This window comes from Manis pentadactyla, chromosome 9, assembly GCF_030020395.1.
Source record: "Manis pentadactyla isolate mManPen7 chromosome 9, mManPen7.hap1, whole genome shotgun sequence".
In the NCBI taxonomy this organism is placed as follows: Eukaryota; Metazoa; Chordata; class Mammalia; order Pholidota; family Manidae; genus Manis; species Manis pentadactyla.
The window spans coordinates 49,064,757-49,087,336 of record NC_080027.1 but is presented as its reverse complement, the minus strand read 5'-3'; the positions used below and the strand labels follow the sequence as shown (position 1 = coordinate 49,087,336).

Sequence of the window (22,580 nt, the reverse complement as noted above, 5' to 3'; positions counted from 1 at the left end):
TCTGGTGCTTAGAGGCTGTTCCATCCATTACATAGTGCATCCTGCAGAATGTTTTCTATGTTTTGGTAGAGAAGCAAGTGACAACATTATCTACTCTTGCCCATAAACATTAGGGCTGTTTTTTCAAGGGGTGGGCAGGCCACCTCCTTTATTTGCATATGCCAAGCATAAAAAACAACTCCTCACTCCTAAAGATGTAGAAAAAGCAACCCCTGGGAAGTTAAAAGAAAGCCAGATTTCCTTCTCATCCAGAGGCCCACAGTTAGATTTCATGTGGCTTTTCCCTTTTCCGTGTTGGGTATGTTCTTTATGTCTCAACAAATACGCTTTGGATAGGATGTTTAATTTTCCAGTGTTTAAGGAAAATATAAGCCAGGTTTTCTGTAAGGTGTAGTTTAGAAAGGGATGCTACACAAGTATTCATCTGTTAAGAAAGGAAAGGAAAAGAATCAATGTCTGGTACATTAATCCTCATTACTTTTTCACTTAATCCTCACAATCAATGTGGAATAGTTAGTATCTCAGTTGGCCATAGGAAAAAACTGAAGCTCAGAGAGGTTAAGAAATTTGCCTGAGGAAACACAGCTAGGACGAGGAAGAGCCAAGATTGAAACTGGAGGGTGTTATAACTGAAAGAAAAATGCTCTTTTCTAACAGCATATCCTGCCTCCTAGTTAACAGATAAAACTGTAAAATCCTTGTCAAGTCTGTTGTGGCTATATTATTATATATAGTTAAAGGTGGTTTAATAAATGAGATGTATGCAGACTATTTGGAAAGAGGGAATGTGTTCATGTGGGACCTTTGGGATATAATACTTTATCCTTATGTTGCATGAAGAAAACAAAACCCTAAATACAGATGTACTCTGCTCAATATATTTAAAGTTCCATGTAAATAAAAATTCACAAATTGATTACATTTTAAATGTATTAGGGGAGTTTCTCATTTAAAGGAATCTGATAGTGAATTTTTAAGAGCAAATGATTCCTTTCTTATTTTTATCTTCAGCTTTACCCCCTGGCATGTCAAGTATTATTTAAGAAGGTTATGCCTGTGAGGCTGCATGATCATAACTTGTTTGTAATGTCTCCAACATGTATTTGAATATTGTGGTATTTCAGTGTTTCCCAAACTTCAGTTATTTGCATATGCCTTCACAGTCTTCATTATCTGCATTCCACCTGTACTATTACTTTCTGTTTTTCTTTAAATCAATTCACATTTTTTACTTAAGCAGATTTATTTTTAAAAGAAACCCTCAGTACTGTAAATGGGAAATCAATATAATTCACAATAAATTGAAATGAACAGGAAAATATTTCCTAATAGCTAACTATTATTGCTTATTCAGTGCTCCCATCTGAGGAGGACAGAAAGCATGCTGGTAGTGGGAGACATTCTTACCAGTCTGAAGCTGTATCTTTGTAATCACAAGGATTGAAAGAGATGTGGAATGGAATGGCTTGCTCACAAAGTGATTCAATGTTACTAGTGCTGTTTCTGTATACCATCAAAAATCCTGTCTCTTAACAAGCAGAAAGAAAATTCATTGACAGCTTTGACTTGAGATGTTTTCCCCATTCTAAAAGCAATTTCATAGTCTGTGTGTATCAGGATTTTAGCCAATCAAAAAGAGCTGAATGCTAACATGTATACACAATGGTGATTGCTCCTGTACCTCATTTGCCATTGTTATGTGACATCCAACAGTAGCATTTGACAAAACTGCTTTCTGAGTTTGTCACTGTCTTCTAACCCGGTTTGTCTGTCTTTTCTGTTGTGTAACTTGTACCTGTATTTGCTCTGGGGACAAAGAACAATCACACTAAATTTTAAAAATCCAGTGATTTTTACCATCCACAGAATACTGTAATCCCATCTAATTTTTCGAATGAGCTCAGAAGCTATTCATCAATGCAGAAAAGTCTTTAAAATATTGATCTCTGATAAAGTCGATGATACCTGCTCTCTTTTGAGCTAGTCAAATTAATTAACTTGGTTATGTTTTCAGGCTAAAGAGGAAATGATGGACAATAGAAGCTACTCTAATCTGCCAGAAAAACTGCCTGTTTTCTCTGATTCTGCCCACTTGCCACTGCCCAGATCCTTCTATCTGGACCCCATGGTCACTTTCCACCTGTACCCTGAGGCCCCGGCGCCATCCCCTTACTCCGAAGACCTGCAATTGCTGCCTTTTTCCAGTGATGCCTTAATCATGGAAAATTATGGTGAACCATGTCCCTTCTCTTTCCCAATGCCTCATCCAAATTATAGAAGGTGTGAATATTCCTACGGGCCAGCCTTTATCAGGAAAAGGAATGAGCGGGAAAGACAGCGAGTGAAATGTGTCAATGAAGGCTATGCCCAGCTCCGACATCATCTGCCAGAGGAGTACTTGGAGAAGCGGCTCAGTAAAGTGGAAACCCTCAGAGCTGCAATCAAGTATATTAATTACCTGCATTCTCTTCTGTATCCTGATGAGACTGAGACTGAGAATAACCCTGGGAAAGGTTCCTCCATGATGCCTACCACCAACCGCCACACTGATCCCACCTTTAGAATCATTTGATTCAGTGTTTCCAAACAGAACCAAATAACTGCATAAAATGGGTGTCTTACAGTACCATTCAATAGTTTTCCTAAATATCATTTCTATGTGGCAGACAATAGCTCAAAGGCTAACCCTTACTGGATGTTCCTTACTTGGGTTTCAGATGTACTAAACATTATCTCATATATTGAGATGATGCTTCTTAAGCTTTGGGGATTTCTTTCAAGAAATTTAGGGTAGTAGAAGTCCCCAGGTTTGTCTGTACCTCTCACCTTGCCCTTTTCACACATTTAGCCAGTCTCAGCAAAAGGAACTCATAAAAGCATTCTGAAGTACAACTACTGACTGCTCAATGCCTGTAATGCACTTTGCAGACACTTCGTGCTTAGCAATCACAATGATATGTCACTTGATTTGTCAAAGTTTGGTGGTTTTTATTATTTGGGGTTAACAAGAAATTTGTATCTTACCCATGTCATTATGGGAAAGTGTCTCAGGGCTGAAACAAAGGTAACTGACAAACCTTATTGTCATTTGAAATTATTTCAGTCACCTTTTTACTGCATGCAGAAGACTTCCTCAGGCAGCTTAGTGTAGAGGGTAAGAGAGCAGGCTCTGGAATCAAACGGCCTCTGCTTAAAGTATGACTCTGCTACCTGCTCTCTGGGCCTCAGTTCTTCATCGCAGAATGAGCATAATAGTCACCACAACTACCCACTATATTTATTATAAGGGATTAACAGTGCCTAATACATAAGTATTTATAACTTATTTATTATTATCATCCTTCTCCTGTTTTGTTTATAGCATCACTACTGACCAGGTTCTCTAGACCAGAAAACATGCAGGTGACAGGCTTTTCCTTTACCCCTTGGAAGGATAGTCACTGCCCCACCTTGGAGTCTGCCTTCAAAATGTCTCTATTTCTGTTCCCATGGCTAGATTCAGCTCTTCCTTCTCCCTTAACTCCCAAGTCCCTCTGTCAGGAAGCCCAGCCAGGACTTCCTATACACTGTCACTCATCTTCACTGTCATTCCTCTGTGAATTCTCCCTACCTCACCCATTACTTGTTCCTTTGTTTAATATACATATTTCCTTGCAATTCCTATCCTGTTATCTTTAATGCCACATCACACATCTCTCTCTGTCTTCCTCAACAGACTGTAAACTTTTTAAATCTAGGGTCCAGTATTTTCCATCCTATATTCCCAGCACCCAGCAAAGATCCTCAAATCAGGTAGGTATTGTTAGTACATATTTGGCATTACACCATTTTCCTCTTCCACTCCTGTCACATCATGTCTAGGTCACTAACAGTCTCCACGAACAGTGGCCTCCTGGGCTCTGTTCTCAACTGGCTCCATCCTTACTCCAAGGTTCTTTCTAAAGCATTTCATAACACTTTGTTGCTTAAATACTGACTTCCTTTTGACTACCATGTTGTTTACATTTATTTGGTTGGTTTTCCAAGCTCTCACCAGTCTGGTCCTTTCCCCAATATCTGCACCTTGATTTTCCCATGACACCCCACTGCCCTCCAAAAAGAAAAGCCTTCTTGCAAATGCATCCTTCTTTCTTAGCTCTTGGTTCCTACCTAAACTGGAACATTCTCCTTTTTTCCCTCTACCATTGACACCCACTTGTCTTCCTCAGGACTCCACTCACTGCCCAGGACTTCATCTTTCCTGTACTCTAACTGTGCACCAAAAAACTCAGCCTTTAGGTGGGTGGTCCTGGGCAATAGTCATTCTCCTGAACACAGAGAAGCCTCTGTAAAAGTATGCATTTGCTTGTAAATAAGAAAAAGTCCAATCCAAACTGGTGTAATAAACGAAGGCTTACGTAACTGAAGCATCTAGCAGTAGGGCTGACTTCAGGCAGGGCTCAACAAATCAGTTTCCTTTAGGTCTGTCCTCTGACTTTCTCTGGGAATAGTTTCAGTGTCCCCAAAAGGCTTCCAGAACTACATACTTTCTTACTTATATATAGGAAGAAAGAGAAACTCTGTAACCCAAGATTCCCAACAAACATTTGAGATGAGTTCTCATTCGAGAGGCTCAGGGACATGCCCATCCCTAGCCAATCCCTGCAGCCAGGGGGCTGGAGTGTGCTGGTTCGTGTCCCGCCTGTGGAACTGGGGGTATAGTTGGTCACTCCTAACTGCATGGATCCATAGAAACAGGAACTGGTGGAGGAAGGGACTGGATGAGGGAGAGTCACCTACGAATGTCCCTACATAGTTTTCTGGTGTTCTCCACCGACCATAATGCCCAGCATGCAACCAGGACACAAACTACCAGCCTCTTCCATGGATGTTCAAATGAAAGCAGAATCAAGACATCGACCAAAAAGACATGCCTTTAGTCACCAGTGTCCAATCCCGTTACCCCAAGTGGTCACCACACCTCTGCTCCTCAACAGAGTTCTGTTAAAAACATTCCTGCGCCTTTGGTTATTTTGTTTTAAACTATGGACAAATTCTATGTTAGAGTCCCTAGACAGGTCATTGGCTCCCCAACCCTAGCCTCCTGTCTGCACAGAGTGGGTACGAATCAGTTGCCCTGAGTCTCTGTGGGGTCAGCTCCCAGGGATCTGTGAGGGCCTCCCACCAGGACTGACTCTTCTGGCAGCGGGGAAGCCTGAGCTCTTGGGAATTGAGGCTACAAAGACTTCTCTAATACTCCTTTCCCCTTTTCAAAGAGAAAGGTAAGAATAACCTTCTGCTGACCCCTCTCCATGCCCCACCCCCCACACACCTACCAAGGCTCCCTGTCACCCCCTTGCACATGCTCAGTACACTTGGCCCACATTATTCCTGCTGGCTTGCATCTATGGCAACCTGCTTGGCAACAAGGAGTCAGTTGGGCTGAGGCCCTGAGCCACTATCAGAAGGGACAAGGCTGAAGTGGAAGAATTTGGGGCTGTGGGTAAGTCCCCTTGGGGTCAGACCAGTGGATTTGGCAGTGGCAGACCCTACCGGGCTCTCGTGGGCTGGGGCAGGGGGGTGCAATCTTGGGCCCTGGATGGCAGCTGTTGCCTCAGACCAGGTCTGTGGAGGCCACGACTCTGGGATCTCAGCTGTGTCTGGGGATGGGTTAGGAGGGGAACTGCGGCTTGAGTTAGGGGTCAGTTTGTCATCAGGGTTAAGATTTGTGAAGAGAAGTATGGTCTTATCCCTGGGAGTCCCTACAATGGCAAGGAGGAAGGAGGAAAAAACGAACATATATTGAGCTACTTATAAGTCAGGTGCTTTCCATATATTATCTCCTGAGCAGTAACTGAAGCACAGCAATGATGTGAGCACATAGCCAGCAGCCTGTGAAGGGTTTGAAGCTCTGTTTCTCTAAAATCACAGCTCTTGCTCTTCAGCCCCTCCCCTATTCTTGAGCCGAGGTTTCCAAGGCAGGCGATTCAGACCCCAAGAGTCTGTGGGATCGGGTTGGGCCCCAGCGAGGCTGCTAACCCCACAGCTGAGCCCTCCCCAGCCAGCACCCTTTGCTGGGCTGTGAGCTGCAACTCCGGTAATGGTGGTACTCGTTCACAGGCGGTTTCTCCGAAAGCCATGGAGTCCTCTGCAGGGCCTGGGATGCCTTCGCCCAAATACTGCAGTGTGGCCAGAACCCTGAAGGCGCCTGCCTGGGCCTGCGCCGCTCTGCCCTGGGACTTCTCCTTCATCTGTCCCCTTGCCCTCCAGGCGCCTTGGCTCACCTGGCACAACCCTCCCACCAGGTACTGCTCTCTGCCCCTCTAGCAGAAATGGTGTGCACCTTCCGTTTTCCTGGGCCCTAGACCGTGTACCATGAGGGAGAGCACTTGCTCCCTGGGAAGGCAGAAAGGGATTTTTACTGTGTGGGCTGTGCTTTGCTGGGGGCAATATATTACCCCATCTAAACTATCCTTGTACCACCGTGGGGCAGAGTGGCAGGTGTCAGAGTGGTACATGTGAGAGACAGGCATTACAGTTATAAAGTTTCTAGCTTGTTTTACCATCAACTTTGAGAATTGCCCTGGTACCATGTGAGAAATCAGGGTTTCTGCAACCAGCAGTGGAGGTGAGGTCTCCCGTTCCTCCTTGGATTCCCTCAGTTACCCTGGCTTTTCTTGACTAGTATCCTCAGCACTGTCTAAAGCATGAATACAAGAGGGGAAAGGATCCTCAGCAGCTAAGTACATACAAACTGTGTAAGTCCCAGGGGCTCCTGTTTGTGCTACTTAATTCAGTGGGCCCCAGTTAGGGACATGCCAGCTTAAACCCTTAATAACCGCCTTTCTTGATTCACCCATGTGAACCATCTCAGTCAAAGCCAGAGTTAAGCGTCCCTGTATCCAGGCTTGCCCACAAAGTAAACAGCCTCTTCAGAAAAACCCAAACCCTGACTCAACAATTCACCCCAGCATGGCCCTGTCCACAGAATTTCCCAGAACTAGCTTCTTTTTCTTGTCCCACAGCCCCTTACTTAACTCTGTGCCCACCCTGCTCAAACACTTCCTCATCCCCTCTGACCCCACAGCGCCAAGAGTCTTTACAGTTCCGCTCCTTTGGCCTTACCGTCTACGCTGCCACTCCTCATCCTGGAATGCAGCACACCACCTTAGGATTTACCTTCCTGGTACTTTTTCCTGTTCTGCTGTCTAGTATCAGAGCCAGTGTTAATTAACTTGAATATATGAAGGCCAATGACATTTTGATTACCTTGTAACAATTCCCAGTCCTCAGAGGGTGGTTGCCTTCACCATATTCTCCTTCTGCCCCTTCCAACAGTTTATCTCATCTTAATGGAAGTCATTGATTGCCACTTCCTGCATGGATTTCTGTCCTACGTAGCCTCATATGTCATACATACACCGTAGTGCTGCTCAGATCTGTGAAATGTGTTTGTTTTTAGAACTTGGTCTTTTCCACTCCCTAATCCCACTGGCTTTTTCCTAGATATGTGTCTTACCACCCGTTTCTCCACATTGGTGACCTGGCATGCCAGGGCCCTGGCTGGCTGGGAATAACTGGAGATGCTGCTGACACATGGGTCTTGGCAAGAAGGGAATCAGATGGCTTTTATTACCAGGCTCAGATAAAGCCTGCTCCAGAGGCAAGTTTCTGGATCTGCACATCTCCCAGGCATGCCCCCTTGGGTGGCCCTGTGATACCTGCTTCCCCTGTGGGTACCAGCAGTTCAGTTTCCAGGATACGCACAGGTCTTCCATGGCATGGTTGTGTAAGTGAAAATATATTAGTTTGCTGGGGCTGTGTAACAAGGCAGCCCACACTGAATGGCCTGACACATTTATTGTCTCTCAGATGCGGAGACTGCAAGTCCAGGTGTCTGCAGTGCCCGCTGTCCTGCAGGCTGTGAGGGAGAATCTTTCCACATGCCTTTCCTAACTTCTAGTGGTTTGCCGGCAGTCTTTGGTGTTCCCTGGCTGTGGAAGCATGGCCCTGACCTCTGCCTCGTCTTGACAGGGCATTCTCCCTGTGTGCATCCTAACTAATTAATCTGCAATGACCCTATTCCCAAATAAGGTCACATTCTAAGGTAATGGAGATTAGGACTCCATATGAATTTGGGCGGGACACAATGGAACTCATAACAGTGATGAAAAAGTACAGTGAAAGTACTTTGGGAAAATTCAGTGTGTCAAATTATAGGCACCAGCCTGAGGGAAAGGGGAGTAAACATGTTTGCCCAGCTGCGTGCTTGGGGCCTGAAAGCGCAGCAGCTCAGTGCTCGCCACGCTGCAAGCCAGGCCTGGGCTTTACTTCAGAGGCTGCTTGCTTCTTTGGGATTTTTTTCCTTCAGAGTCAGACTTTGTGAATGTGGATCCATGGAGGGAAGACTAGTATGAATTCCAAAAAAATATGAGTTATAGAATTTCTGATAAAAAAGCATTGTCATTTTCAAGTAACTAATGTGACTCCAAATGAAATTTAAGCAGAATTTTGCTCAAATATAGGTTCTGTCTAGTGATTTGATAAAAGTAATTTGTAACCAGAGTTCATTTCTCCTCACAGTCATACTGAGTTCTCCAAACAGCTTGTACTTTTAATTAGTTTAGGTACTTCTCCTCTCGCCTCTTATGCTGCTTGTTTGCTGAGCCAAACTTTTCCTCGCTGCAGTAATGGCAGCGCTGAGGGCAGCTCTACCTGCCACAGCCGCTCCTCGTGGGCCTGTGGATGGTACTCCATCCCTGTTGTCTTGGACACAGGGGCACCACTTTGCAGAAGTGCTGGGAGGAGGGGAAGTGCACTCGGGAAAGACACAGAGAACCCAGGTTTCTCCTGAGAACCGCAGGCCAAAAATACAGCTAGGAGCAGAGGAAAACAGGAAAAGGGAGAGAACAGGAAGGAAAAGGCCAGAAGTGATAAACAACTTGCCCTTGGCAGGAAAGGGTAGAAGGAAGAGCATCTGTCCCACAGTCTATCGCTGCCATCCTGGCTCCAAGTGGCTCTTCCCTGCCCCTTCTCTAGATGTCCCTCACTGTAAGGAAGCCTCTAGACCTGGTTCCAGGGACTGCAGGGACCCATGGGCTCCTGTTGTACTTCCTGATGCAACTCTTACACTTAGTGTTTTCCTTCCCACAGCTGGAGAGGCAGGGGGCTCTGCTTGTGGAATTCGAGACTCCCCTAGTCACAGACCCAAAGCTGCCAGCCCAGCAGCAGAGCGTGGTCTTAGAAGAAGATGTCATTCAGTTCCCACCATCCAAGGAATCCTCCCTGCGACCTGGGGACAAGGTGCTAGCACTGTGGGGGCCAGGCCGACAGCGGTATGGCCCAGGCACTGTTCTCTCGGGCTTGGAGGCGAGAGACCCCCAGAGAGGTAAGAGAAGCTGCTCTGACCTCCCAGTCCCCAGGGGCCAGGCTGGTGGTCAGGCTAGACGAGAGAGCAGTGTCTGCACAGCTTAGAGGTCTTAGAGGCGTTAAAAACAGTCCTGGCCCCCTCACTTGCAGTTTAATCCTGGGGGTGACAACAGACAGACAAATCATATCTTTCAGATTATAAAATATTTTTTATCAGGGCAAATAGCCTAAAACTACTGTCTGTGGTTAGTTGGCTGACCTATGTTGTGGTTATCCTAGGGTCACCCCATACTTATGACCCATCCCCCACCAAGTTGTCCAGGGACTGGGGCTGTCCTCTTCTGCAGGGCCGGCCAGTCAGCACCGTGTAACTTAGAGAGAGACAAAAGGAGGCTTCTCCTTCTCTTCTCTAACAGATTCTCTGACAAAGCCTTTTGAATCTGACGTGAAAATGGAGACAGGGAGGCATGCACAAATGCACTGGGAAGTGGTGGTGAATGGGGAGCAGGTGAGGGAATGTTCCTGGCAGGTAGGCCCTCCAGGGAGAAGTGTCCAAGAGGAGGCAGGCAGAGTAGAGGTCCACACTGGGAGGCTTTCCTTCTGGGGTTAGGAGAATCCTTGTATCATGAGAAAGAAGTGGTAATCCTAACACAATGTTGCCTTTTTCTGTTATGTAGAATCAAAAGAAATTACTGTTCACTTCTGGAATGGCAGGACAGCTACAGTGCCTCCAGGTGGGGTCAGGTGGGTGCCCCCAACAGTCTGGAAGAAGGCTGTGGAGAAGCTGCACAAGCCTTTTGCCAGGGAGCACCCTACTCCCCTCCTGTGGGCTCCCTGCTGCTGTCTGCTGGGGCCACCCACTGGGCTTGGGCTTCCTCTGGGCACTCCCTTCCTGTGCCCTCCGTGCCACTCCCTTGCCTGCTGCCAGCCGCTGTGCCAGGACTGCCTCTGCGGCTTCCCCCTGGCTGGACCCACCTGGTGGCCGCTAACCAGGACCTCAGGGCTCCTGACCAGGGAACACCCAGAGGTGGAGCGGAAGCCCACAGTGCAGCTTATGCTCCTAGAAGGCCCTGAAGAGGAGGAAGCACCGGTGCAAACTCCCGTGGCTGTTTCCTCCTCCTCCTCTGCCTCCTCAGAAGAGGATTTGGAGAATGATCCAGAGATGAGTCTCCCCCAGAGGCTGATGGTGGACAGCACGGCCAACACAGACCCTGTCCTTCTCAAGAAGTCTCCAAGGAGGCAGGGTGGCCTCTGCCAGCCCGAGTGGAGGTATTGGAGGAGAAACGGGTATGAGCCATGTCCTGGGAAGCCAGGTATGCCTTCTCAGGAGGGCTGAGGCCTCTGTTTCCTGCCCTCCTGTGTGTCACTTAGGAATCTGATGCACTGTCCACTGTGCTGGGACTGGAAGTAACACTTTGGAGTGTGGTCAAGTTGAAGGGGAGGCTGTGGGAAGAAGGAAATGGCACAGGTTTCCATTTAAGCAATAAAGCCCAAGAAAAGATAGGCTGATCCTTGTGCTAACGTTTGCATCCCTAGTTGACTTGTCTTTTCTTTCTTCACTAGTGCCTGATAGGGCGCTGCCATTGTCCATTTTTTGCCTGCCCCCCTCTCCCATTCCCCTACCTTTTTTACTTGGAGGCCTTGATTTTTCTCTAGATGAATAGTGAAAATGCTCCCAGTTGTTTATTAGCCCTCAGTGGCCTGAGCAACACAGAACTTGCCTTTAAACTTTGGTCTTCAGGGTATACTCTCCAGATGGGCCCCTTAGTCAGTTCAGAGTGGGAAGAATCAGGGCACTGCATTATGCTGCTCATTCTTTACAATTAAGAGGGGAGGCAGTGTTATCACAGTTGGCAATCTGCAGCCACCCCCAGGCTTCACCTTGAGGTACCAACTGTGTGACATGCCGTTGTAGGTCTAGGAGCAGTATATCACGCCTATGCCTCATGCTTATCCTATTTAAATTCCCAACAGGGCCCTGGAAAGAGCAGAAACTGACGTCAGCTGGCAGAGCTATGTGACTGTGGTGGCTTGGATAAGCCCAGCCCTAGACTAGATTCCTGGGGGCCTAGGGTCACAAGTTCAACGTTCAGTGAACTAGATGAACATTCCCTCTGGGCAGGGAGGCTATGAAAGTTAAAGAATGCCCTGCTCAGGGCTTGGGGATCTCCGAGCATGCCACTCTGTACCTGTGGTGGGTCCATTTGAAGCCGTTGTTATATTTTCAGGACAACTGCTCAGCCAGAAGGGCCTCTCAGCCCACAAGGACTTCAGTCTTGCCCCAGGGGTAGGGATTTTATTAGTCTTCAGTTCCAGAACATGGAGAAACTGTTTCTATGAGAACTTTCTTGTGACTCCTCTGGACCTCTGGACTTTGTGGAATGGGTGGGGATATAGAAGTCGCTGCCGTTGTATTTTAAAAAAGGGTTCTAGGCCTGCTTTTACTTTCTTCCACCCTCCTGTGCCAGGGAGGGAATGAACTAGAGGGACAAGAACCCAGCTATGACAAGCTGAGCTCTTCCTCTCTGAAAGAAAACTTTGTATTATAAAGTTGGGGGGGAGGAGATTCCTGGACTTCTGTGAAATGGGTCACTCAGATCTCAGTGGGAGGCGCTGGCAGAAACTACTTGGGAACAGCTGTTTCTACAGGCTATAACCTCCCAACAAGTGATTATATAAAGAAAATGGTACCCAAATCTAGAGTTTTCATGCTAAATTCTCTGTATCTTCCACTGCCTCCTGCTTCAGCATAGACTCGAGAAAGAAAAGCTCTATTTGTCCAAGAAAGGAGTCTGTGGGGAGCCACTGAGGTGGCAGCAGGCCCACCCTAAGGGAGAGGAACACCCGTGGGGTTACCAGAGGGGCCGTGGTGGGACATGCTCCAGGGACCAGGTCTGCATTACCCCCACTGTGGCTTGCTCCATAGCATTCCACCTAGACTGGTTCTAAAACTGAAAGTCCAAACAAACTTCTCCTGGCCCTAAGCATACACTGCTCTTATCTCCATTGCCCAACCACCTATACCTACATTTGGTCTCTCTCCCCAATACTGTATTGAAAGAAATTCACCCTGAGGTATTTTTTCCCCTCCCAAAATAAATTGTAATAATTACCTGTAAAGAAGAAATCTTCAGGTATTTGGCCTGGCTTCCCTTTAGCTCATTTGTTATGCTCTAGGCAGAGGTTAGTTCTTGGAGCTGAACCATAACAATCAGTGGAACTGCCCTCTGCCATGTCCCAACCATGTGCCCAAAGCTTTAGAGAACATGTCTGAGTTGGGGTGTGAGAAAGGGGCCCTCCCTTGTCACGGATTGGGTAGTGAGCTAACTAGTGAGGATGAAGTGCATAAAACCACCTACACACCAGGGCTGGAAATAAGGTGAATACTGGTCTTATTTCCTTTTCTCCCCTCCAGATTGTGTATCCTAAGGAAATGTGTCTTTTAACTGTGCTTGATGGTCAGGAAGCAGATGCTGACAGTTTTAGGCTCTGCCTCTTCAGCATCTTTCTGTATGGGTCCCTTTGCCTGTCACACTTGCGGGTACTTTCAGAAGCGGTGAGGGTACCGTTGGATCCTAACCAGACAATCCTGGGGAGTCTGGGTTGTCAGCTGCCAGCAGTCATGTTGCTCCCCCACCATGCTTATGACAGAAACAGGATTCAGTCTGTATTTTAAAAGTCAGGGAGGGGATGGATTTCTTTTAAACTATTCCTTTTTACCTTTTCAGATTATTGTCCCATTTTTCAGGAAGTCACATCTCCCATTATTTTTGTTTTGCCTCATTCAACCTCTTACACCTGTTTTTCTAGCGGCTTTACCATCTCATCTCTGTGATGAGTGTGATTTATAAGCTCCTTCACTGGTGGTCGTAGGTTACTTTTGCCTCTCCTACTGTTTGGAAGAACATGTCTGATAACCATATTTGAAATGGGTGGAGAAGTTATCAGATATAACCTTTCCCCAAAGCACAATGGCCAGAAATGACTGACAAACTTTATTTCCTTTAAAAATAGAGAACAGTGTTAGGAGCTTAGAGATAGTTGAGGGATTATGATCCTACATAGAATTCTATTGAAATCATCAAGACTAATCCCAGCAAAATGGTAGCATGTTCAACATACCTAATTTTGGGTTTTAAGAACAAGATGTTTTAACATCCAGAAAGAAGAGAAGGGCAACCAACAACAAAGAGCACAAATGGTATTAGTGGGGAATACCGAGGAGCTGGTTGTGGCAGCAACCGCGGCGAAGCCCCTACAGATCCTGCCAGAGGAAGCCAAGTGCAGGAAACCGTGTCTGTGTACTGCAGCACATCAGAGGGGCCAGGATTCTCCCGAGACTAAGAGCCCTGTGGACCCGGGTAAAGCAGAATAAAACCATGGCCCCTTCTCCCAGAAAAAAAGCACATATCCCTTTGCATACAACTTCAAACAGCTTGTAGAACCCAGAGTTTGTCAGGTTTCTTAGGGTGCGAGGATCCCCATTTAAGTGACTCTACCTTATATTAGGCCCCTCTCTGGGATCTGTTCCTCACTAGGAATGTACTTGGTTTTCATCATATGAAATACTGGCATTTGTCCAGAGGAAAGACTTGCTAAGTGCAAAGTGAAATGAATCACCAGGCAGCTAGACTGAGAGAGGCAACAATACAATTGGTGTAGCAGCTGAAAGAAGTTTAGGACACATCAGACTTTTAAAAATCAGTGCCTTTTGATCCTTTAAAATTAAACAGTCAGCATAAGACTCTCAGGATTTTCTTCTCTTACAGGAAGCTAGAGTCGTGGTGGTGAACACCTGAGGAGGAGTTACGAAGTGGCTGTCAGGCCTTCTTCCGTGAAGTACGTGGAGTGCAGGCCACTGAGAACAGTGGAATAAGCAGCAGTGTCTTCACCCCGTTCAGACTGTCCTGAAGATGAGCAGCAGGAAGGCACCCGGCCCAGGGGCCCAGGAGCATGGCAGCCCCACTGAGAGCTACTTGAAGAGGCCTCTTCTGCAGAAGCTACAGGGTGTGTCTGCCTGCTTTGAGCAAATGTGTCCACAGCCTCTCTGCCATCTTTTCATATCTGTATAGCTGTACATGAGTGATGTTTTGTTTCACCTCTTAATACCAATTAAAAGGAATTCTCTTCATTTCCAAATCTCTCCCTTTATTACCATAATTGACCTTCACTTGGAAAGGAAGTAGTAAAAACTCTTCAGACAACATCATTACATTATTATTTTCAGGCTAAAAAGGGTGGGGGACTTCCAGAGTTTCAAGTTAAAATAGGCACTAAAAGAGAGAAACTCCAGCTCCCAGGAAGGCTGACCTTCTACAGTCAGTGCTAAAAGCAGGATTCAGTGTAAATATTAAGAGAATCACATGGTGGCGTTATTCTTCTTGCTATTAAAAAAAAGGTGCTATGACAGCTGTGATGGTCAATATCACACAGGGAAGACCAAGTCCACACTCTGTCCTGAATCAACTGCTACCACATGAGTCTTCTTGGTTAAGTCATTGGTGCCCACAGTGATAGAATAGGTCCCAGGATATACTTCTATGTAGAGGTCCTTGGAGATGTTCTGAGCCTGGAAGGAAAAGTGAATATTAGCAGTTTAGAGGTTTTATATCCCAGTGCCATCAGAGCACCTCCACCAGGCTACCTCCGTGTGCCAGAGGTGTGCCCGAATGAAGCACCAACATTAGCGATGGAAGTCCTGCTTTCAAGGCTCAGCTTGGCCAGATAAAAGGACTGTCATTCAGGTAAGTTTCCCCTCTCCTTATGCTTGTTTCCTTATTTCTAAAACTGGTAGCACCTACCTCACAAATAAGCATATATGTGAAAACACTTTGTAAGTGCTAAAGTGTTACAGGAACATGAAGGACCATATAAGGAACACTCTAGTCGGGGCAGAAAGATAAGAACTAGGGAGCAAGAAAGGCAAATGGCCATTGTTTTGGCTACCAAAAGTAGACTGTGGCATTTGTTAGCACACGTTAGAGGTAATGGCAAGGCACTGTGGAATGATGAGAATCATTCTTTTTAACTGTGAGTTGCTAAAGTCATTATTAGGAAGATGGAATATTTATTTTCTCCTAAAGCTGAGATTTAGGAGATTCTGTGAGTAGATTCCATTTTATCATGCAAGTCAGCTGGTAGGCAAAAGCTTGCCCTTGGAGGACTGGTTCTTCTATGGTGCAAAACCCTGGAAGCTGGAGTTAATGAGACTTATGTTTATTGCTGAGCTGAGCACAAACCATCTGCCAAGGACAGACTTCATGCATAGGTGGGCAGGCAGATCTCAGTTCAAAGGGCAAAAGAGCAAAGTCACAAATCAGAAAAGAGCCTGTAATTAAGAGCCACAGCTCGTATACCACAGCTGGGATAGCACTAGAGGTTTAGTCAGTGCTCAGAGGAACCACGGCAGAGGCTGTCATTTTGCTACCACACCCAGGGAGCAACCAAACTGCTGGTCAGCAAACTCCACTAGGAGGAATAAGTGATATTTACTTTTATGAAACTTCCTCCCTTCCACCTTGCAGATGGGTTTGAACCAATTTTTTCCAAATCTTTTTTTTAAAATTAAAGTATCATTGATATATAATCTTATGTTGGTTTCAAATATACAACACAGTGGTTCAACAGTTGCCCATATTATTAAATCCTTACCTTCCCTAGTGTGGTCACTATCTATCAACATAGTAAGGTGTTACAGAACCACTAACTGTATTCTCCGTGCTGTACTACCGTCCCTGTGACCAACTTATATTGTGATTGCAAATGATTGTGCCCCTTAAACCCCTTTCCCCTCCTCCCCCACCTTTCCCAACCCTTCCCCATTGGTAACCACTAGTCTCTTCTCAGTGTCTATGAGTCTACTGCTGTTTTGTTCCTTCTGTTTTGCTTTGTTTTTATACTCCACAAATGAGTGTAATCATTGGTATTTGTCTTATTTGGCTTATTTCATTAAGCATAATACCCTCTAGATCATCTGTGTTGTTGCAAATGGGAGGATTTCATTTCTTTTTAGGGCTGTATGATATTCCATTGTGTATATGTACTAAATCTGCTTTATGTTATATCCTTTCATGCTCAGTTATTGCAAAATTGGAGGTCTATTATCATTTAACTGATGTGAATGTATATAACAATGCCACCACTATTTATTGGCCATCAACTACATAAATAAACAAAAGGAGGCTTCAGAAAATACAGCTATATCAGAATTGCAGAAGGCTGAGGATGCTTCATTTGTATGCATAAAAGGAAACACTAGGGATAAGACTGGCATCTGTGATTCTAACATTTGAGTATCAGGAAGATTAGCACCACCCAAATCCAGCAAGTGTTAGAGGCATGAAGCCTAAGAACTTACATTTGTACCAGAAGCAGAATATTCTTAGTTGCTACTACCTCTAGTATATTCTGAGTCCTGGCTAGTAGCGCACTGTATACATACAAAAATTAAGCAAACTATTGCAGCAATATGCTAGAGTTCCTTTCCTCAGAATTCTAGCCCTTTCAAGCCCCACTTTTCCCTGGGTTCATGAACTAATGATATCCTAAAAATGAAAGACACTGCTGCATGTTTTTATAGAGAAACATTGGTGGAAAATGGGAACAAATTCATTTGAATGTTTTGGAACCTGATCTAACCAAATTTACATTTTTGAATTTCAGCAATGGTTTTCATTTAGTAAGCAGGAGGGTCAGGCCCCTCCTGCTGCTTGAATCGAGGGTGCAATTCCAGCAGGACCCAGCGCCAGCCCAGCTGAGCTGGAGGCACTGAGATGTGAATATTTTGCATTCTTTCCAACCACAACTATGGGTTCAGGCACAGAGTATCCCTGAAGCTTCAAGTGAAGGAAGGATACCCAGAAACTGAACCAAAATGTTGTGTACTCTCCCCAAGGGTAAAAACATCCTAACTTAAAAATACTACATATTTATTGCAAAGAACCCTATAGTAACCAGGGCACCTGATTCATGGAATTGTAATGGTAGTGAAGCCCAGTACACTGGAAGTCTGTACTCACAGGCTGGGATGCCTCCGGAGTACACTCTGACACTTGACAGATGCCTCCAAGACCAAGAAATGTGTCTTTTCTTTGGGGAGACAAGTAGAAATATTGATTAATACCCAAGTTTTGGATTGTAAAGAGATTGTAAAGAGAAATTTTCTCCTAGTTTATTTGGAGCTAATAATTGTTCTGTCAATTTTTCTAAGTTGCCACCTAAGTTACTGAGGCTTTTAGAGAACTGTCAGGTATTTTTAGTCAGATGTTTACCATGATAACTTTTCATCCTCACATGGGCTGTGGAGTCAGACAGGCCTGAGTTTTGAATCCTATCTCTGCTGTTTACGGAGAGGGACAGATTAATTATCTAAGCCTTGGTGTCCTAGTCACAGATACATGGAGATACTAGACTGTAGGGGGGATTTAAAGTACAAAAGTGGCTGACACTTAACAGGCTGTCAGAAAATAGAAGTCTATGTTTCTTCTAAGGAGTGTTTCTCCCAGAGGAAGAGGTAAAACTGCTGAAGTCGATCTCTCTTAGGGGCACCAACTTACATTTTATAGGAAGGAATGGGAGGGACAGACATGACTCTTGCCCACATGTAACCTTAGGGTCAGGCACACTTAAGAGAGCCCTAGGCCAGGCCAGAAAAGGGAACCCAGGATTTGGGCTCTGGTGTTGCTCCTCATATCCCAGGCCAGGGAAACAGGAGGGACTTCCTGCATGTATCCAACCCTCACTCTTATCCCTGTGACCATTTTCTCATCCTTTCCCAAATCCACAGACCAGGGGAGTTGTGAGTCAACCTTGTGGATTAGACTCTGGACTTAAGTTTTCTATCTCTGAGTCAACTAAGGGAGCTCAAAAAGAAAAACAAAAAACCTACTCTCCTTAAAAACACTACCATCACCACCACCAAAGGACTCCTGTTCAACCAGTAGAATCTCTGGCTTCCCCAGGATGACATGTGGTAAAAGGGTTTGTAGTGACAGACCTGTAACTGTTATTATCTTTAGGAAAGTATTTTGTTAAGAGAGTCTGGCTCCTTGCACGTCTTTTTAAAAAATTACCAAAGACATGATAGTTATTACTACCTTAGAGTAAATATGTGATTATTAAAAACCTCTTTCCTATCCTTCGATGTAGAAGAGGATACTGGAAGCTCTTTTAAGCCTGCCCAAGAATTCCACAGCCCAGAACTCCAGGTTCAATAAAATATCCTGTAGTGACATCAACCTTATATTTTGGATAAACTCCTATTCACATTCACAAGTCCTCCAACCCTGTGAATTGATACATTCCTGTTCAGCACTGTGTGATGCCGAGCCACACATGCATCCAGTGACACAAATCCAGCAGGGGCTCCCTCTTGAGAGGCTGAGGGCACAGCACAGGACAGCTGAAGATACATACCTGGCCATTCCCTCTGTCTGAGCACAGGTGCAGCTCCGACTTTCCTCTGTGATAACGATAGACATGGGTTGCCCCTCCTTCTTCTGGCACAGATGAATAGTATTTCTAGAGAAGTAATGCAAAAGAGGTTGGATAATCTAACAGTCTGTCAAATTTTCAAAAAACTCTGTTACTTTGACCAAGCGTGGTTAAGGAGGGAGGCAAGAGAACAAAGGTAAATCACCTTCCCTCTTGACAGGCCCTGAAGAGCATCCTAATCTCAGCCCCTGCAAAGCGCCCAGAGAACACTGCATTTGACAGTACTTTGCTGCCACCTGCTGCCTCTGTAAGGCAAGAACTCTGTAGGCCAGCTCTGCCAGTTAAATTTTCACACAGTTGCCCCAATGTCAAACTCAGGTTCCCTTTCATCTCCTTTCATGACAGTCCTGAAGAACAGTTCCATGTTCATTGTCTCAGACAAAGACAAGGAAGAGAGGGACACATTTCCTTGAGATTTGGAAATACATCAGGAAATGTAACAGAAACCCAACAGCTATGCAGCTGTTCTCATGCAGAAGTGGTGAGAGAAGTCTCCAATTTAAGGAGAACAATCCAAAGGATCAGAAAGCAGTTACATTTTTGGGGGGTTTACTTCCTTCCTCTCCCTCTGAGTTAACCTTGGACTTACCCTTGATAATGACTAATGATGAAGACATCACAAGCCTTCTTGTTTTGAACATAGATATTAGGCGCAGTGGTTAAGGCATGAGACAGACAGAATGAGAAGCCAGGGAAAGCACTTCAGGACATGGATTTACTGAAGTATTTTAGGGCCTGCTTGAAAACTGTGAAAGCAAATTCAGAACATTGATCTTAATTCTAGCTCTGGAAAGCCAGGGGTTCTGAGGCCCCATTCCATAATGGATGCTTGAAATGAAGCCCAAAATGAAGAGCACCAATTAGCTAAACCTCAAACCAAAGATATTTTTTATTGAACCATGAACCGAAGTGTTTAAGTTGATCACTTCACAGTACAGCCAAAGTTATGGATTTCCTTAAAGCCATTTAACAGAATAAGAACATAAAAATATTCTGAATCATATCTCATTGGTCATTAATTCTATTCTTGTACTCATAGGGATTTTATAAAAGATGTAGAAAGATTAGAGATTTTTTCGAATCTTAATATGTGAACTTGAAAGCAGGGCAAAAAGATACTCTCTTTCTTCTCCCTTACAGACCAACACTTTTACAATCACATTAGAATCACAAAATGTTAAGGCTGGAAGTGACCACGAGTCTGTTTTAATTCCTGGAATATACAGAGTACCTTCTACGTAGGTGATTTCCTTAAATGCTGGCTGGCCTGCCTTCAAAATACTTTAAGATGACCTTAGTGTATGGTTTTGAGAAGAGGGTCTTTAAAACCTTTGTTCACCCATTTCAACGAATCTCACATAAATACCTCATGCTATGACAATTTTCTGGTGTTCATCTCTCAGTGGAAACCAACAGACTGTAAAGTCTGGAAAGGACTTTAGAGTCTTTCATTTTACAATGCAGAAGGTAAGGCTACAAGTGACTAATGGCCTAAGGCATTTCAGCCGGTAAGTGGCAGAACATGGGTCTGATTCCAGGGAGGATGCTCCTGCCATTAAGCCACATCACCTCAGATGAGGGCACTGCATGTTTCATATAACCACCTTTGTGGCCAACAAGTGATATGGGTTCATAGGGACAAACTTAAAAACTACATTAACCAGGGACTTGAAACAGAGGTTAAGGTCTACTGTAGGAATTTTGTTTCAATACACTTTGAAAACCAGAGTGGCTCAGTTCCAGTTTACGGTGACCCTACTGACTTTAAAAAAAATTTGGTTCAAAGTTTAAAAAAAAAAACATACCTAGTAGTTGGACTCTATTATCTTGGAATTATATAGCAAATAAGTTTTTCTTCCCCTCCACTAGTCTGAAAACAATAGTGAGGGCAGAGACTTTTGTTGGCTTGTTTACTGCTGTGTCCTCAGTAACACCTAGAGTGAGGCATTCAATAAATGTTCGTTGCATGAATTCTAACTTGGATTTATCACCTGGTTTAAATCCTTGACTGATACAATCTGCCCACAAGTAATCTCCAGATTCTCCCTAAATTCCACAAAAATCCACTTTGTGATCCATCAGCAGGTGGCACGGGGCATGGCTTTGGCTTACACCAACTTACCCCACACTGACTTGAAGTATAGTCCATGAATTCAGCCATTGTTCTGAAGGAAGCATTGAGGGTTGGGTGTCTTTCTTCTCTCTATTTGAATAAAGGGCAAGCCACAGGTGAGATCTGGTACTCCCAGCTGTAGAATGAAGGCATTTGGGGAATAGCTTGCTTTTTACTTTTGAAAGGCCTCTAAATTTAAGTCAGTAAGAAGAATCTTACTGAGAAAAATTCCACATCTAAAAAGAATACAGACACGAAATTTATGCAGAACAAAGGTCTGCTGCTGGCTTTCCTCTAACACCAGATGACAGCATGTTAAGAATTTTTTTAAAAAGTAACCAACTAGGGCTAAGGACTAGCGGTAGCCTAACGCTACCCAGTAACAATCTGTCAAATGTCAAAAGTGTTCAAAGGGCTTTTCCGTTCACTGTCCTGATACTTCACAGCTTTCGCCAAGGACCGGATCTCTCAGGTGCTTCTGTGTGGCGCGCTCAGGCCATCGCTGAATGAATGAGTGGGCTGGTTCCCCGGCGCGGTGGTCTCACCTCTCCTGGGAGAAGATGCTGGGGGCCGGCTGCCTGCCGTGTTTCTTGGTAGAGCCGCCTCCGGGAAAGGACCCTCACGCGGCCTTTGGGAAACTCCAGCGAATGCCAGTCCACGGCCCTCCTCTTGGCCCGCTCCAGCACTTCTTGACCTAGCCTAGCCGAGCGCTGCAGGGAACGTCGGTCCACCCCGTTCAGCGCCGCGGCCGCCAAACAGTTCTCCATGCCTCCCTGTGCGGGCACAGACACATAAACAAGAGTGGGTCAGCGGGCCGCCACCACCCTGCTGCAGCTCCGGGTCGGAGCCTGGACCTCCACCGCCCACGCGACCACCGCCCTGGGCTCCGCCCCCAACGCTATTTTCAGCTGGCGCCAAGTTAAGGGCGAGCCTGGGCGCGAAGACCACTTCCATTTCCGTCTCCCCACCCCTTGGTCGGGGGTTCTCACCTAGCCTGCTTCTCTAGGACCATGCGCTCAGCGCTCTGTCGGAGCAGGGGGCGGAGCCTGGAAAGCCTGGCGCCGGCGCAACGGGCCATTGGGGCGGGCGGGGCAGGCGGGGAGCTGCCGGAAGGGCCGGGAGGCGGAGCGTGCGGCCGGCAGCCGACACGCCTCCGGCGTCCGGTCTGCGGCCTCTGCTGCTAATCTCCGGAGCCCAGGGGCGGGGCGGGGCCTGCGGGCGTGCGGAGCGCGGAGCTTCACTCCGGGCACCGGAAGGTCGCTGCGCCGCGCTGTCGGAGGAACCATGGGGTCTAGCCAGGCCCCTAGCGGTCATATCCGCGGCTTAACCTGATGAATCTGGTGTAAATGTAAAGTCAGGTGGTTTTCTGCTTGGCTAGGGCATTGTGGGGGGACAAGACTCTTGCGTTCAGTCGCCGCTTTACGCCTGGCTTATATTTTGTATTGTTACTACTCAAACCTCTTTTGTTTGTGGAGATGATAGGCCAAACTGTGCGGCTGCTAAGGTGGTGTTTGGAGAAGGGAGTTTGGCCAGAGACTGGTCAGTGGGACGTGTGGCCCTCAGCCAGAAGCCACAGAGCCAGAAGAGCGCCTTAGTTAATATGTAGGGTCTCGTAATACCCTCATGG

At 45.8% G+C, this 22,580-nt stretch overlaps 3 protein-coding genes across 11 annotated transcripts; 2 read left to right on the top strand and 1 right to left on the bottom strand.

Moving 5' to 3' along the window:
* Positions 1 to 1,287: 1,287 nt before the first annotated feature.
* Positions 1,288 to 2,573, top strand: ASCL3 (achaete-scute family bHLH transcription factor 3). Its single transcript, XM_057507348.1, has one exon. The coding sequence runs from the start codon at positions 2,027 to 2,029 to the stop codon at positions 2,570 to 2,572; it is 546 nt and encodes a 181-aa protein (XP_057363331.1). The 5' UTR covers positions 1,288 to 2,026; the 3' UTR covers position 2,573.
* Positions 2,574 to 5,348: 2,775 nt separating this feature from the next.
* Positions 5,349 to 14,247, top strand: C9H11orf16 (chromosome 9 C11orf16 homolog). 5 transcript variants are annotated; one of them, XM_057507342.1, is made up of 8 exons: positions 5,349 to 5,482; positions 6,100 to 6,284; positions 7,486 to 7,642; positions 9,133 to 9,367; positions 9,765 to 9,856; positions 10,026 to 10,092; positions 10,416 to 10,661; positions 14,118 to 14,247. In XM_057507342.1, the coding sequence occupies exons 2-8, from the start codon at positions 6,118 to 6,120 to the stop codon at positions 14,123 to 14,125; spliced, it is 972 nt and encodes a 323-aa protein (XP_057363325.1). In that variant the 5' UTR covers positions 5,349 to 5,482; positions 6,100 to 6,117; the 3' UTR covers positions 14,126 to 14,247. The 5 variants fall into 5 exon arrangements, with proteins under 5 accessions (XP_057363325.1, XP_036786868.2, XP_057363326.1 ...); XM_036930973.2 differs by having other exon boundaries at positions 10,413 to 10,661; XM_057507343.1 differs by having other exon boundaries at positions 10,413 to 10,617; positions 14,118 to 14,238.
* AKIP1 (A-kinase interacting protein 1) lies at positions 14,040 to 22,063 on the bottom strand. 5 transcript variants are annotated; one of them, XM_036930976.2, is made up of 6 exons: positions 21,943 to 22,063; positions 21,499 to 21,726; positions 20,963 to 21,043; positions 18,763 to 18,867; positions 17,367 to 17,438; positions 14,040 to 14,917 (listed from the first exon to the last, which is right to left on the bottom strand). In XM_036930976.2, the coding sequence occupies exons 2-6, from the start codon at positions 21,718 to 21,720 to the stop codon at positions 14,774 to 14,776; spliced, it is 624 nt and encodes a 207-aa protein (XP_036786871.1). In that variant the 5' UTR covers positions 21,721 to 21,726; positions 21,943 to 22,063; the 3' UTR covers positions 14,040 to 14,773. The 5 variants fall into 5 exon arrangements, with proteins under 5 accessions (XP_036786871.1, XP_036786872.1, XP_057363328.1 ...); XM_036930977.2 differs by lacking the exon at positions 21,943 to 22,063 and having other exon boundaries at positions 21,499 to 21,936; XM_057507345.1 differs by lacking the exons at positions 17,367 to 17,438; positions 21,943 to 22,063 and having other exon boundaries at positions 21,499 to 21,936.
* Between the last annotated feature and the right edge of the window lie 517 nt (positions 22,064 to 22,580).